General features: G+C 44.7%; 1 protein-coding gene across 2 annotated transcripts in view; it reads left to right on the plus strand.

Annotated features, from left to right (window-relative positions):
- Positions 1 to 1,129: 1,129 nt before the first annotated feature.
- NPHP1 (nephrocystin 1) overlaps positions 1,130 to 15,667 on the plus strand; it is a 57,692-nt gene continuing 43,154 nt past the window's right edge. Inside the window, exons 1-6 of one of the 2 annotated variants that reach the window (XM_053313698.1) lie at positions 1,130 to 1,295; positions 4,743 to 4,816; positions 5,940 to 6,000; positions 6,590 to 6,726; positions 7,125 to 7,347; positions 12,978 to 13,079. In XM_053313698.1, coding sequence (XP_053169673.1) covers positions 1,224 to 1,295; positions 4,743 to 4,816; positions 5,940 to 6,000; positions 6,590 to 6,726; positions 7,125 to 7,347; positions 12,978 to 13,079 — 669 coding nt within the window. In that variant the 5' untranslated portion in view covers positions 1,130 to 1,223. Of the gene's footprint in view, positions 1,296 to 4,742; positions 4,817 to 5,939; positions 6,001 to 6,589; positions 6,727 to 7,124; positions 7,352 to 12,977; positions 13,080 to 13,222; positions 13,419 to 15,667 lie in introns of those variants that run through there. The other variant, XM_053313688.1, reaches the window with a different exon arrangement.

A 15,667-nucleotide genomic window follows, 5' to 3' on the forward strand; every position in this document is an offset into this window, starting at 1 on the left:
AAAAGCAATGATAGTGTGTATTTGTCTCCTATTGTCACATTAACCAACACCATAGGCAGTACTCTCCTATCTATGCTCCACTTGCATTGGTTTTATCACTATTTATAATAATAGGTATATACTGCTTTTTAACTAAAGAAGTTCTCAAAAGTGGTTTACATGGCAAAAGAAATGAAGAGATTGTTCCCTGTCCAAAAGGGGCTCAGAGTCTTAAAAAAAGAGAGATGCAATGGAGAAGCCGGGGCGGGGGGGGGGGGGGCGGGGGGGACACCCTGCTAGGATCAACAGTTGCTTTTCCCTTGCTAAGTATAAAAGAGCCACCATTTAAAAGGTGCCGTTTTGGCACAGTTAGGAGGGGTTACTATACCAGCTTTATACCAATTTGCATACTTAATTTACTACTAATTCTTTATCAGACAGAATCTTGGGAATTTTAGTTGGAGGGAGGTGCTGCTGTCAGGCTGACAGTGTCAGCATTCGGTTAGAAATCTCTAGCGGAGCATTCCCTGAAGCAATGGAATTATTACTATTGTCAACGTTTGTCTTCCTCCACAGAGTTCAGGGTGGCGTTCATAGGGTGTTGGTGACCCCATTTTATATTCGCAACAACTCAGGCTCAGAAGCCCTGATTAGCCCAAGGGGTCACCCACTGAGGAGCGCCATCGGCGATTTGAACCCAGCACTTTGGTTTCCAGCTCTCCAGGAACCGGCATCAATCACCACATGACTATTGGAAGGGATCCGGGGTTGTCAAGGCTTGGTATTCCTTGTGATTGATATTCCTTGTGATATACCGCCTTGTGATTGTTTTTAATGAAAAGCGGTATATAAATGCAACAATTAAAAAAATATTGTTGAAAATGTCGGGGCGGGTTGGGGGAGAGATATCCTCCCGGAATAGCTTTAGTCAGAGTGGGCAATCCAATCCAGGAGGGATATGCCCAGAATAAAACCAGCAGTTTTTGTTCTCTCCCTCCTCACCCCCCGCTCGAGCATTTTTGGATTCGTTGTTTCTCGCTGGATGAAAGTACATTCAGGTCTCTCGAGCCCGCTGCATGCTGGGACATGTAGTTCAGCTCATTATCCCAGTGGCTCGATCTGTCCATTCTTGCAAGGTCGTGACTTCCAGCGATGACGCCATCATTCGGCGCCGCAGCTTTTCGTCTCCTTGGCGACCGCGGCCTTCGTGCTCGGTACTCACTCCGCCTAGCCGTCCTGAGAAAATGATGGGGCGGAGGAGCCGGACGGGCCCGTTGCAGAGCGCGCTACGTCGGGGCCGAGAGCTCCGAGAGCAGGTGGTTCGCCCGACCTTGGCTTTGCGGGGCGCCTTCCTAGCGTTTGAGGGACAAAGAGAATCGCAGCGCAGTCGCCGCCTCTAGAGGGTCAATTGGGGTTTTGACATAACGCAGGGTCGGCACGTATGAATGGCGAGAACTCACCCCTGTGGGTTTGTGCTCGCCGGCGTGGCCGTAGTCGCGCCGTTTATCCCAGTTAGTGAGTCTACTCTTACGGCAGTATCCTATGCATGCTTTTTTAAAAGAAGGGAGCCTAGCATAGCCTACCGTGTTCAGTGGGGCTTGCTTCCACCTCGGTGTGCATTGGAAGGCAACTTTCATTGCTGTATTTAACTTCTTTAAAAAGCTGATTTGTACACTGTTTTAAAGGTGGGTTATAATACTGCAAAATATGGCCTTGGAGGATCCACAGGTTGCTGGAAACAGAATGTCCACTTCTGCAGGCATAGTTGAAAGCATCATCTGTTTTTAACCGGTTTCATATGGAGAGATGAAGCTGTCTTCTGCTAAGACCATTGGTCCCTCTACATCAGTATAGTCTGCACTGACGGACAGCAACTCTTTAGGCTAAGCTGCACTACTTTGGCCCTCCAGCTGTTCTTGGACTACAATCCCCATCATCTCTAGCCACAGTGGCCAATGATCAGGGATGATGGGAGTTGTAGTCCAACAGGAGGGCTGAAGGTGTGTGCCCTTCTGTTTTAGGGTTTCAAACTCCTGTTTCCCCCAGCCCTATCTGGAAGTGCCAGCAACTGAATCTGGGACCTTCTGCATGCAAAGCAGATGCTCTGTGCCTGAGCTAGGGATGTGCACGAATGGCTCATGTGGGCAGGGAGCAGTTCCCTTCAGGAGCAGGTGTGCATGCTGGCCAGCTATATGCGTGCCAACACCACACACAGCCTTCAGGGAACAGCACTGCAGCTGCACACAACCTTTGCTTTAGCAAGCGCCATGCCTGGAAATTTGGGGGGCGGGGGGCGGCAGCAGCGGAGCAGGTTAGGACCTGCTTACCTGCTTCTTAAAGGAACTACTCCCCGCCCCATCAAACTGGTTCAGCTGTTGGTGCTCGAGCTAGTTTGGCACTTCCCAAAGGAGGCATCGAACAGGCTCGTACACATCTGTAGCCTGAGCTATGCTTCACAGGAACCCCCCCAGGCTTCTCGTTAGAAACATATATCTGGTCTGGTATACAGAATAGATATAGAAGATCTGGTTGTGTGCATAATTTGTTGCATGTTTATCCCACTCTTCTTCAATGGAACTCAGGCTGTCGTAAATGATTTTCCTCCTCACCCTACTTTTGACCGCGGATCAACCCTGTGAAGTAGAGTAGGCTGTGACAGAATGACTGCTCCAAGGTGGAGCTGGGGATTATGGAGGGTGTATGTGCGCTCCTTTGGTTTTAAAGTTGGAGGAAGAAACAACAATAACCTGCGCTACACTGATGAAACCATTCTGATAGCTGAGAAGGCAGATGATCTGCAAGCTCTAGTAATGAAAGTCAAGGAGCACAGTGAAAAAATGGGATTGCAATTAAATGTAAAGAAGACTAAACTAATGACAACAGGTACAGCAACCATCTTCAGAATTGACAATGAAGACATTGAAGTGGTGGATAGCTTCTGTCTTTTAGGATCAACTGTCAACAGTAAAGGATCCAGCAGTCAAGAAATACTCCGCAGACTAGCACTTGATAGGGTTGCAATGAAGGCCTTGGAAAGGATATTTAGATGCCGTGACATGTGTGCACCTACAAAGATTAGAATCGTTTGGACAATGGTTTTCCCTGTGACACTCTATGGATGCGAAAGCTGGACTTCGAAGAAGCAAGATAGAAAAAGCATTGACGCTTTTGAACTTTGGTGCTGGAGAAGACTTTTGAGGATCCCATGGACAGCCAGGAAAACAAACAAATGGATTATAGAACAAATCAATCCAGAATTTTCACAAGAGGCACAAATGACCAGGCTCAAACTATCATACTTTGGACACATTATGCAAAGACCCAGCTCCCTTGAGAAGTCTATAATGCTGGGAAAAGTTGAAGGAAAGAAAAGAATAGGGTGACCAGCAGCAAGCGGATGGACACGATTACGACAGCAATGAATGCATCACTGGGAGACCTTTAAAGGCTAAGTTGAAGACAGATCATCCTGGAGAGAATCTATCTATGTGGTCACTGAGAGTCAACACTGACTTGATGGCACTTAATCAATCAATCAATCAATCAATCATGTGCGCATGCACGTGTAGTCAAGTTAAACTTAGAACTGTGGCTCTATATTTATACAGTGCCTTTTGTCGATTGACCTCAACACAGTGTGCAACAAATATAAGAGAATCATAAAAGAAACAATATAGGCACAATTAAAACAAAACAAAAGCATAACATGTTAATCTTGCCACAGGAATCTGCCCCACCCCTGACGCCGCCCTGACTGTATTGTTAGTACAACTAATTGTGTGAGTTGGATCATGAACTCCATAGGTGATGGTTCCCACACTAGGGATGTGCACGGAACCACGGAGGTGTGGTCCGGCACTGGGGGGGTGTCACTTCAAGGGCGGGGGGGTAGTACTTACCCATCCCGCCGCTCTTCCCCCTCCGGCGCTCGTCTTTAAACAAACGTTCTGGGGCTGCAGGGTTCCTCCCTGCCGCCCCTGCCCCAATCGTTGGCTGCAAAGTTCTGAAGTAAGTATAAGCTGGCACTACACATGCGCCCGGCACGGCGTGCGCACACCTGTTGTCACCGCTGGTGTGCGCCGCATACATCACACACGCGCGCCAGCGGCAACAACGGGGGGGGGTGCGTGCCACGCCGGGTGCATGCATAGCGCCAGCTTATACATACTTCAGAACTTTGCAGCCAACGATGGGGGCAGGGGCAGCAGGGAGGAACCCTGCTGCCCCAAAAACGTTTGTTTAAAGACGAGCGCCGGAGGGGGAAGAGTGGCGGGAGGGGTAAGTACTATCCCCCCGCCCTTAAAGTGACACTCCCCCCTGCTGCCGGACCGCCGGACTGGCCAAATTCTGGACCGGTCTGGAGGCCTTTTCCATGGCTCCGGACTGGCCCGGGCACACCACTATCCCACACTGTATCAGCATGATACACCAGAGGGGGTGTGGAAAACCTGCTGTGGTGATGCTGATTTTTGTAGCAAGCATATAGTTGAGCTCTAACTCTTCTGCGAGTTCGTACTCATGTAAGTTTTAAAATAAACATGAACTTTATTTTTTTACACGTATACTGTATATATATGTATCCAAAATTTCACAGTGATTCACAAATTAAACCCCCTCACATGTTTAGCACAGCCTGCTATAAAACAACACAGTGTGGAAATGATAAAATAGTAGTAGTATCTGAAAAGCCAATAAGGCAATAGAGAGCATAGGGCAGAGCATATCATTTTCGTTTGCCAAAGTAAATCTTTATGCTGTTTTAGGTTGGTGCTTTGCTTCAAGAAAGCAAGGAAGTGGGAACTCTGGATCCTGAAAAAAAGAGAAGCCTTAGTCAGAGGTAATGCATATTTTAAAAATAGCTCTTGGTAAGAGTATACCAGGGCTTGACAAATCCCAGGCGCTAGGGAGCCATGGCACCTAGAAATTTAACCGTGGCACCTAGACTAGGATATTCAGAGATAGTGTTACTTAATGACCCAGGCAGTAGGGATGTGCATGAACTGTGGTCCTTTTACGGCTGACTTTTAGATCCAAAGATAAATGTTCAAGGCCTGCAGTATGTAAATGTATTTTATATTCAAAGTGTCAAACAGGCTAGATTGGAGGCCTGAACGTATTTTAAGGTTCAGTTCTAAACAAAGTTACTTGCAAACAAAGTTTTCACTGAAATCATTGGGACTTACTCCCACTAAATATTCTAGCTCTGTGATTTGTGATAAAGTTGTATGGGGATGAATGTGCAAGGATGCTCAATAATGTAAGCCTTCAGGAAGCTTGCTGGACCAGAGGACAGATAAGATTTATTTCCACAGAAGTATAAAAAGTCCAATGTGTTTTGAGAAAAGATCTTTCACAGGATCACTGAATAATTATTTTCTTATAGAGAAAAGCTTTGAGATCCTCCCTCCAGTGGATGTTCTATAGTGAACTGGGTAGTCTTCTACTGTTTTCCTTAGTCTTGCATAGTACTGTTTCTTAACTAAAATCCTAGCTTGTGTACCAATGCATATTAATCCTGAATATTAATTTATTATATTTATACACTGCTTTTCTGCCAAAGCACTCAAGGTGCTTTATATTGTATAGCTTTCAGCATAAGATCTATAATATAAAAGTATGGCGCAGGAAGAGGAAAATAAGCAAATTCAGTTCCCAGATTTTTCATGCTGTTACATTGTGATCAAGTAGAAAAAGTCACTCTATCCTTGCCAAATGGGTAGAGTAGATCTCTCTGTCTCATCTCTCCATTTGAGATGCAGCCAGATGAAATGACTGCTGATGGAGGCAGTCTTGCTTAGGAATGTAAATACCTTATAGGGTCAGATCAAAGTCCAGCATTTTTTTTTGCAACAGGCCCAACAACCAGCTGGTTGAAGTACTATGTGGCTTGATCCCTGTCAGTCTTCTGGTGTAGCTTGTACCTAAACATGCAGCACTTTTGTCATTTGTTTTTGTTGTAGATGTTTGGAACTGAAGAAGTCTGTTGATGAAAATGCGTATATTCTTCAAAACCTGAAGAAAGTAAGTGCTTTAGATGGAGCATTTCTTTTCCCCGCAAGATAAATTGGAGAGCTCCAAGAAATCTTCAAAGGGTCATGGGTAGGATCTGAGACAATACATCTCTAGTATGTAAGCATTCTGAATTTATGTTGCCACTTTATAATTTCCTTATAATTACCAGCTGCATATACCATAAAGTTAGAGACCACACCCCAAAAGCTACGGCAGGCTTCTTTTGCAGCATCAAAATCAATGTGGATGTTTGCAAGCAATCAGCATATGGTCTATGAATGTGATACATTCCAGGCGATACTACACCAAATATGTTGCCAGGTAATGCAGGTCTTAGCCAAGTTCTGAGAGCAACTGCAGCTGGGGAGTCCAGTTCTGGCACGGGCAGGAATGAAATGGAGGGACAGCAGCAGATGGCATGAGCATAGATGGGATAGGCAGATGAAGAACAGAGGGCCAGGAGACATGGTCAAAGATTGACCAGAGGCTGACTTTTGAAAGTCTCAGTTTCAGACAGACACCTTGATGCTTTACAATAGTTGAAATCTTATTATGCACATGGATGTTTTCAGTAATCTGGTATCTTGTTATCTCACAGGCAGATGAGCCTGCGCCTGTGGGGAATTACAGTCAAAGGAAAGAAGAAGAAGAAAAACATTTGTTAAAGCTCTCTCAGCAGCTGGAGAAACTTGTTGCAACCCTTAGCCAGGAATATGCGATAAAGGACCCCAATGTGTAAGTTGATTAAAACAGATATTGAACTGAGTTATAACTGGGCAATCAAGCCTGAGCATGGGCATCTTTGAGGATCAATGTAAAACTTTTCTATAATGGGAATGGATAAGTAAAGGTGGTGATCGTATTGTAAGCAGAATTTTAGTTATCTGTTTAAGAATTTTATACTTATAGAATTTTAATTATTTGTTGAATTTTTTCACATCTATTACATCTATTAATTGTTATGTGCTCCGAGTTTAAGGGACGAGATGGCTTAGAAATCTAAATCCAGCCTATGAAACTGGAGTATCACTGCAACATCTAGTTCTTTTTTCTGCTTAAAGATATTGATTTCATCAGGGCTTGATTATAATAAGCAATTGTCCAAAGGTCATAATCTGTTCTTTTTTGCTTAGGGATGAAAAAAGGAAAATCATCCCAAAGACACAGCAGGAAAATGAGACTGAAGAGGAAGACGAAGAAGAGGAGGATGAAGAAGAAAGTACTGAAGATGACGATGACGATGATAAGGATGAGGATGAAGAAGAAGATGAAGACAAACTAAGAGTTGATTCAGCTAAAAAATATATTGCTCTTGGTGATTTTGCTGCTCAGCAAGAAGGGGATTTGACATTTAAAGCAAGTAAAGTATAACATTACTAGAAGCTGTGGGCACATTCCACCATGTGGTGTGGCATTCATTAATTATGTGGGGATAGTGTAGATGTCAGATAAGTGAGTCATGTCTATCCCACTCTGTTGCCTTCTCCCAGTATATAGTAGCTTGGTTTGACCATCCTATGCTGCTCCTGTGGTGTTGGCTGTTCTTTTGCTACTGCACAGAAGTGACATCCCAGGTCGACTCATGATGCCAGTGTTGCCCCACAGGTTGTGACACTGATGTAGGAACCGCAGTTATTGTATCTCAAACTAAAAATGTGTGTGCTGAGACACTGCTTCACAGGTGTCTCAACCAGTAATGGTGTCTCCACTATTAATACTTTTATTATTGTTGGAGAGAGAACCTTATATTGCAGGTGAGGAGTGGGGCAACAAACTCCGTTGCTGGGGCTGTTCTCAGTGCTGCCTGTGTTGCTTAAGGTTAGGGATGAGGATAGATTTATGTCCCACCTTTCCTGAAATAGTCCAAAGTGGCTAACAATCACATAAAACAAGATCTGGATAGTGGTTCCAACATCCATAAGGACTGGGTTCTGCGCCTGCGCAGACCATACTTCGGATAGAATTCTCTAGCTCCTCGCAACGCCCAACCGCCGGCAGCGCGTGGCTGCAGTACCCTTAAATGGCGGTTAGGCATCCCCTTTCCTCAGTTTCTTGTTGACCGCCAAAGCGATCATGTCTTAAGAACATAAGAACAGCCCTGCTGGATCAGGCCCAAGGCCCATCTAGTCCAGCATCCTGTTTCGCACAGTGGCCCACCAGATGCCGCTGGAAGCCACAGACAGGAGTTGAGGGCTTGCCCTCTCTCCTGCCATTACTCCCCTGCAACTGGTACTCAGAGGCACCCTGCCCTTGATGCTGGAGGTGGCCCACAGCCCTCCGACTAGTAGCCATTGATAGACCTCTCCTCCAAGAAGTCTTCGGGAAACTTTTGCTCCTCAGAGAGATTACTAAATAGATAACTATGACTGGCACGGAATTTTACTAACCTTTCAGACAATCCTTGGCAAAGACAAACTGATTTATTTAAAAAAAAAGAAGACTCAGAACGGACGATGGACTTTCTTGGCGAGCGACTTGGAACGGACGATGGTTTTCTCTGGCGAACGACTCGGAACGGCCACGGACTTCTCTTTGGTAAACATTTTGGACCCAAAATAAATTTAACTTGTTTGGCTCTCCATGAGGAAATGCCAAGGGAGAAAACCACCTTCAAAAGGTGCCGTGATTGCCGTGGGAAAATCCCTCCATGGACAGGCATGAGATTTGCCTACTCTGTCTAGGAGAGGCCCATAATATTTCTAGTTGCTCCATATGCTCTGCCTTCAATAAGCAGACTCTAAAGAACAGCTGCTCGCCTTAAAGTGGCGTCAATGGAGCAGGCATTGCAGTCTAAGCATCGAGGGGCCTCAGACTCGAGACCTGCTGTGACGTAGTCTAAAGTCTTGGAGTCTGCATCATCTAAAGGCACTGTTCAGGCTGCTTCGACATCAAAGAAATCGACAAAGACCACGACGCCGAGCTCCTTGGCTTCGAAGGTATCGACTCTGGCTACAGCCCAAGCCTTTAAGAAACCGGAGGGGACCCTCCCAGTTCGGAAACGAAAGAGCTCAGGGCCAAGGAGGGGGCCAGAAGAGAAAAGGTTTAAGAAGCACCGGGCAAAGGAAATCGTGACTGGCTCCAAACGCACACCTTCCCCTACGGGGCTTCAGACCTATCAGAGCCCTCGACGCCGAGCGGCCTCACTTTTGCCTGCCCCTACTCCAAATCGGTCTCCAGTGACGTCTAGGTTCGCATCAGCAGAACCGTCTACATTGAAGTTGGCATCGACATCGAGACACAAACCAGCTTCGACAGCGAAACCAGCAAAGTCATCGATGTCGAAAGTGACCCCGATGCCAAAGATTGCTACAACAGAGGCTTCGACATCGGAAGCTGAGTTGACTTCAGATTTCCCTGGGACAGCAATGCTTACAGCTGAGGCTACGACATTGACATGAACAGTGCTTACAGCAGAGGCTACGAGGTTGAAGACGACATCGACATCGGAAGTGGGATCGAATCTTTATGTGCTAGACGAGTGCACAGAGGAAGCAGCTATTGAGACTGACCTCGGTGCCGGTGTGGGACAGTATGAGGCAGTGGCAATAATCCATGATGATGAACTCAAGCCTATACCAGACCACGACATGGACTCTGAGGTTCAAACTCCAATGCATGACATCAGTGAGGAGAACACTCTCCACCGCATGCTACGGTCAGAGGAGACTACGCCCTCCACATACACCTTTCAAGGATTCAGAGACACCACTCCAGTCCCGAAAACTCCGTCCTTTACAGGTCCCTCTACTCGTACAACAGGCCTTCTACCCCAGGGAGGGTGGCGCAATACCTGCACCATCTCCACAGAGGAGTACTCTCTCTTCCAGTTATGGCTGTCTGAAAGAGGACAAACTCATTCCCCGAGGGTGTTAAAGGAATTGGCAGTGCAAACTACCGCTCGCATAACTTTACAAAGGACAGGCTCACTGCAGGCCGATTGGCCAGAGGAACTGGAGAAAGCTGTTAGGAAGATGAGGTCAGTTTGCCTACAAACTACCCAGCTCCCTCAAAAGGAGGCACCATCTATAAGGTCTGTTTCGCTCCAGGCGGATCTGCTAGACCGCCCAATTCCCACTCTTAGGGAGGATGCCTCTTCACGGTTCAGAGGCGACGTTCCTCCTGCTTCGCCGCTTCCTGCCTCTTCAGGCGATGATGATGACGACGATCTAGATGATTACTCATCAGACACAACGGAGTCTGACGCTCCAGAGGAACCTGTACTAGTTGATCCAAGTGACGATGTTGCGGCAATCCCTTCTATTTCTCCAAATGAGGAGATGAAGAGATATCACCAACAAATTGCAGAGATGGCCCGTGGCCTTGGCCTGGATGTGAAGCAGAAGACACTGGATTTAGATGATCCAGTGTATAATATGATGAACAAGGCATTGGAGTTACAGCCGGTGTATCTGCCAATGTTGCCTCATATCTCACGGGCAGCCAAGTCCGCTTGGGAGGTACTCCAGACATCGATGCTGACCTCCAAACGGTTAGAAGTTTTATACCGTGTCCAGGAGGAGGAGAATGAGTATCTGATTAGACATCGCACACCAAACTCCTTGGTGATAGACTGTGCTACAACCTCTAAAGGGGGTAAGCATCATACGACCCCAGAAGACAAGGAGGGGCGCAAACTGGACATGTTGGGAAGGCGAACCTATTCGACTGCTTGCCTCTCAATAAAAATGGCAAACTATATCACTTGCCACGCTAAGTACACTCACTCGCTGTGGGAACTTCTTTTTGACCAACGGGCATCTTTAGATCATGAAACATTTCTGAAGAAATTTGAAGCTACCTTCTTACGTACAACTACTACAACAAGACAGCAAATGGCTAACGCAAAGCACTTGGCGGAGTCCGAGTCGCGTACTTTGACATCCACAGTTGTTTTGAGACGTCATGCCTGGTTAAGGGCTACTCAACTACAGCAAGATATGAAAGACCGTATTGAAGTTTTGCCTTTTGGAGGAAAAGGTCTATTCTCGGATGACACAGATGCAACCATGGAGCAGTGGAAAAAATCCAAATTGACGGCACACTCCTTCACAAACCAGAAATTTAATTCTACTCGGTACCAGTCATATCAAAGGTACCAACCCTATCAAAAGAGGCAGGGTTATTATCGTCAACCGGATCGTAGAGATTACAGACGCCAATATCAGCGCTACAATCGAAGACAGTTCCAGCCACGGAACAGGAATAACCAACAAGGCCACAATAAAGCAACCCAGCAACCGAAGTAGCAATAAAGCGACCCTGCAACCAAAGCAGCAGCTTTGATCCATTACAGAGCCCACTGACCGACAACATCTCGGCCTCAGTTCCCTGCGAGACATTCAACACCAACAAGAGTGTGAGGAGAAAGATCACTTTGACGCCTGTCGGAAATACCATCAAACTGGCCAGTCATGCTCAAGCATGGCACTGCATAACATCAGACCGGTGGGTCTTAAGAATAGTTTCGACAGGCTATGCTATAGAGTTCAAGGAGCTTCCTCCATTCCAGGGGATGAGGTTCACACCAGATACTCCTGTCTTGTGGGAGGAGGTGCAGGAATTACTGCTGAAAGAGGCCATATCACCAGTACAGTGGACTCAGGGCCAGTCGGGATTCTATTCCTGATACTTTCAAATTCCAAAGAAGGACGGTGGGATTCATCCAGTAATGGACTTACGCTGGCTCAATCAATACATCGAAGTACAAAAATTCCGCATGACAACGTTGCAGAGCATCCTTTCCCTGCTCCACGAAGAACAATGGATTGCAACGCTCGACCTCAAGGATGCGTACTTCCATGTAGGCATTCAGCAGAACCACCGGAAGTATCTACGCTTCACCTTAGGGACGCAAATCTATCAATACAATGTTCTGCCATTTGGGCTAGTGACAGCACCAAGAGTGTTTACAAAATTCATGGCAGTCATTGTTGCTCACCTAAGGGTACTCGGCCTGTCGGTGTACCCGTACCTCGACGATTGGCTCATAACAGCCAAAACCAAAGAGCAATTAATCTCCGACATAGAGGTTGTGAAATCACTACTAAGCAAATTAGGGATCGAGATCAACTGGAAGAAATCCCATCTAACTCCAGCACGAAGCCTTCAGTACATCGGAGCGCATCTCAATATGCTGCAGCAAATATGCTTTGGATATGCTTTGGATTGCTAGTCCAAAGTGGCTAACAATCACATAAAACAAGATACAATGTGCAATTCTAAAACTATTACGTATATTTTAAAATGGCAGCAAAAAACTATCCTGTCTCCTAACTGGTTGAGATTCTGTTTCCCCAAGTGCAGCATATTGCTTTCCCCATATAAATTCACTTTTATAGGGCAAAGTAAAAATGTGTACCTAAGCAGCTACTAAACATGTCTATGGTTTTTCCAAATTCTTTGATCCCAGATTCTCCTTCCATCTTGTGATTTGTAGCCCATTTATCTTGTCCCATTGCATATAATGGGAACCATTGAGAATTAAGAGCAGTATAGTCATCTGCATAGTTCTGTTCTGGGGTTCAGTTTCTTGGTCATCCAAGAGTGTTATCTGAGAATGTAGCAAAGACATAGAATGCAAGACAGAGTTCTGTCTTACTGATTCTTTATGTGATGTTACAGCTCCAGCTTATTGGGTTCACTCCAGCTCTGTTGAGATAAAAGAAAAGTGTTTCTATTGTTAAAAGAGCACGACTTGCATTCTTTATTTGTGAAACTGAAACAACTTCTCTGATACACTTTATTGTTCAGAGCATTCATCAAACTGTTTGATCTGCTTTTTTATATGCCCAATTTACTGCAGAACCTTTTTTTTTTTTTTGCTAATTAAAGAGGTAAGAATAGCAGTCAATTCTGGGTAGAAAACAGAAAATTACAAGATTTCTATTGCTACACATTTAGCACACATATATGTGACAAGATACATTCTCTTTAAACACTTATATTTAAGTGTTTTGCTTTTAAAAAATTTCTTTTCAACATTGCAGAAAGGTGAAGTTCTTCTCATACTTGAGAAAAAACCTGATGGTTGGTGGTTGGCTCAAAATTCCAAAGAAGAGAAGGGCCTGGTACCTAAAACGTATCTTATGGTTAGTATGCTTCTACTCTTATATTTCTGTCAGGGAAGGGCAGTTGCTATCATAGCTGAAATTAGGTTGTTTTAAAGGTTTGCCAGAAGAGGTGTGCATTGCTTCTTGCTGAATGATGGGGTTGCACTGTTGTGTTTTGTCAGGATAAACTCTCCCAAGATCTGTGCTGAAGACAGTGGAAGTGGAGTGTGGCACAGTGGCCCATTCAGCACCTCCCCTCCTGCAGGGAGCTTGCAGAGGAAGAAAGGCAAAATGGCACCAAGCTGCTTTTCTCTCCCTGGTAGAAAAGGAAGGAACAAAAGAAGGAGGAAAAATTTTGAAGGAAGGAAGGAGTTGGAGGTGTGACTTTTTAATAGGACCAAGGTGGGGCAGGGGGGCCACTGATGTTCTGCTTCAGACAGCAAAATGTCATGGGCCAATGCTCTCTTTAAATAAATACTGGTATGCCACGGAGTAGAAAATCCTGAACAATTTCCTAAGGAGTTAAATTTGCTCTTTTGAATCACTGGCTGGGTTCAGACATCAGAATAGGCGAGTTCACACATAACACGGAGCCTTCTTGCAAAGTTGGTAAGTGACTTGTCTGTGACTGACTGAACCCACACCAAAGCAGGAACCTGAGGTTCAGTCAGGGCCTCAAACCAGGATGTGTAACCAAGATTTGAAGTTGGCTTGCTAAATTAGGTGCTGCTCCCACTGAGATACATGTTATGTCTGAACCCACATTCTCCATGAACCTCTGGTTCGTTCCAGGTGAGCCTGCCCCTTTGCCATGGGGACCAATGGCTGTGAGGTGGTGCAAGATAGGCTGGGATAGCATCCAGGACCTTGCTGGGAGGCCCAGTCAGGGAATGTACCTCTGGCTCAACTTAGCTACTACCAACAAACTGAGAGATGTGATCATCTGCAGTACCAACTTCAGATTCCCTCCATATCTCAGTCTGGGGGAACCTCAGGTTCTTGTGAACCTACCCAGCGTGAAATCATGGTTTGTTTAATTTTTGGTGTCCAAAGAAATAAGCCTGTCACTGTCACTTGTCCAAACATAATTCCTGGTTGCTGTTGGTGACTGGGCAGGTCCTTAATGGCAGCTCTGAGAGAAAGCATCCTATAGTGTGTTGAATGGTAAAATTGCCCCAGTGCAGGAGGAGGCAGTATACCACCTTGCAAATTGTGCTTGACTCAGCAAGGTTCTTCTCAGTCTGTACAGTTCAGCAGGCCAGTTGCTGTGGGATAAGGGAAAGCAGGGAGAAGAATTTCCCCCAGAGCAAGAACTGTTGTAGACCAACTGTGGCTCATACAGTTTGTATTGACTTCTCTTTCTCTGAGACCAGTAAACTCCATCTGTGATCTATTAAAAAACAAACGGTGCCATTAACAAGGGTACCAGACAAGGGTGCCCTCTCTCTCAATTGCTGTTTATTTTGGCTTTTGAACCCTTGGCAAAGAAGATTCGGCAGGAGCAAAGAATTTATGGAATTAAGATGGCAAATCAAGAGCATAAAATAAAATTATATGCTGATGATGTGGTTCTTACAATTAATCGACCAAAGGACTCTCTAGATACAATAATGGAGCATGTAAACCAGTACAGCAGGATCTCCGGATATAAGATCAATAAAAACAAAACACAGATCATTACATGGAATTTGCCAGTTATGGAATTATTTTATTTGAAAGATAAGACTGGATTTCAAACAGCAAAACCGATTAAATATTTGGGGATTAATTTAACAGGGAATAATAAAGACCTGTTCAAGAACAATTACTTACCAGTGTGGAATCTTATCTTAGCAGACCTAAATAGGTGGAAAAAACTAAATCTTGCTTGGCTGGGGAAGATAGCATGAGTTAAAATGAATATTTTACCAAGAATGAATTGCTTATTTCAAATGATTCCGGTTAAGATTGAAGATAAAACGTTGAATATGTGGCAGAGGCATAATAACTCCTTTATTTGAGCTTAAGAAACCAAGAATCAAGTTTAGGATTATGCAAGATGCAAAAGAATGGGGAGGATTGGCTGTCCCTAACTTGAAATTATACTTCCATGCCAGTTGTTTCACATGGATTTCGGATTGGATCAGAGAATCATATGGTCTGATTATGGATATGGAGGGATCAGATCTTTCAGATGGGTTACATAAGTTTTTATGGACTAACATAAAAAGAAATGACCAGGACATAAAATCCCACACAATTAGAAATAGTCTGCTAAGTGTTTGGGACAAGTATAAGAAAAGGATCAGCCCGGATCTATCACCTTTGGCATCTATTTTAAATATTTTTTTCCATAAAGAAGAAAAATCTAATAAGATTGATCCTTGGAGAGAGAAGGCATATAATATGCAAAGCTTAACTACTGGGAAAACAAAACTTAAATCTATTCAAACCCTCACTTTGGAATGGTCCGAGGAACCTTCACGGTTTCAGTATTTACAAATTAGTTCTATAGTGCAGAAAGAAATACAAAGACAAGGTGGTAAACTTAGAGATTTAACTGAATTTGAAGTACTAATAACCAAAAATGCTGATCATTTACTGGGATTGATATATAAGTTGCTGTTGAAATATGATTCAGAAACAGA

The sequence above is a fragment of the Hemicordylus capensis genome, chromosome 1 (genome assembly GCF_027244095.1).
Source record: "Hemicordylus capensis ecotype Gifberg chromosome 1, rHemCap1.1.pri, whole genome shotgun sequence".
Classification (NCBI taxonomy): Eukaryota; Metazoa; Chordata; class Lepidosauria; order Squamata; family Cordylidae; genus Hemicordylus; species Hemicordylus capensis.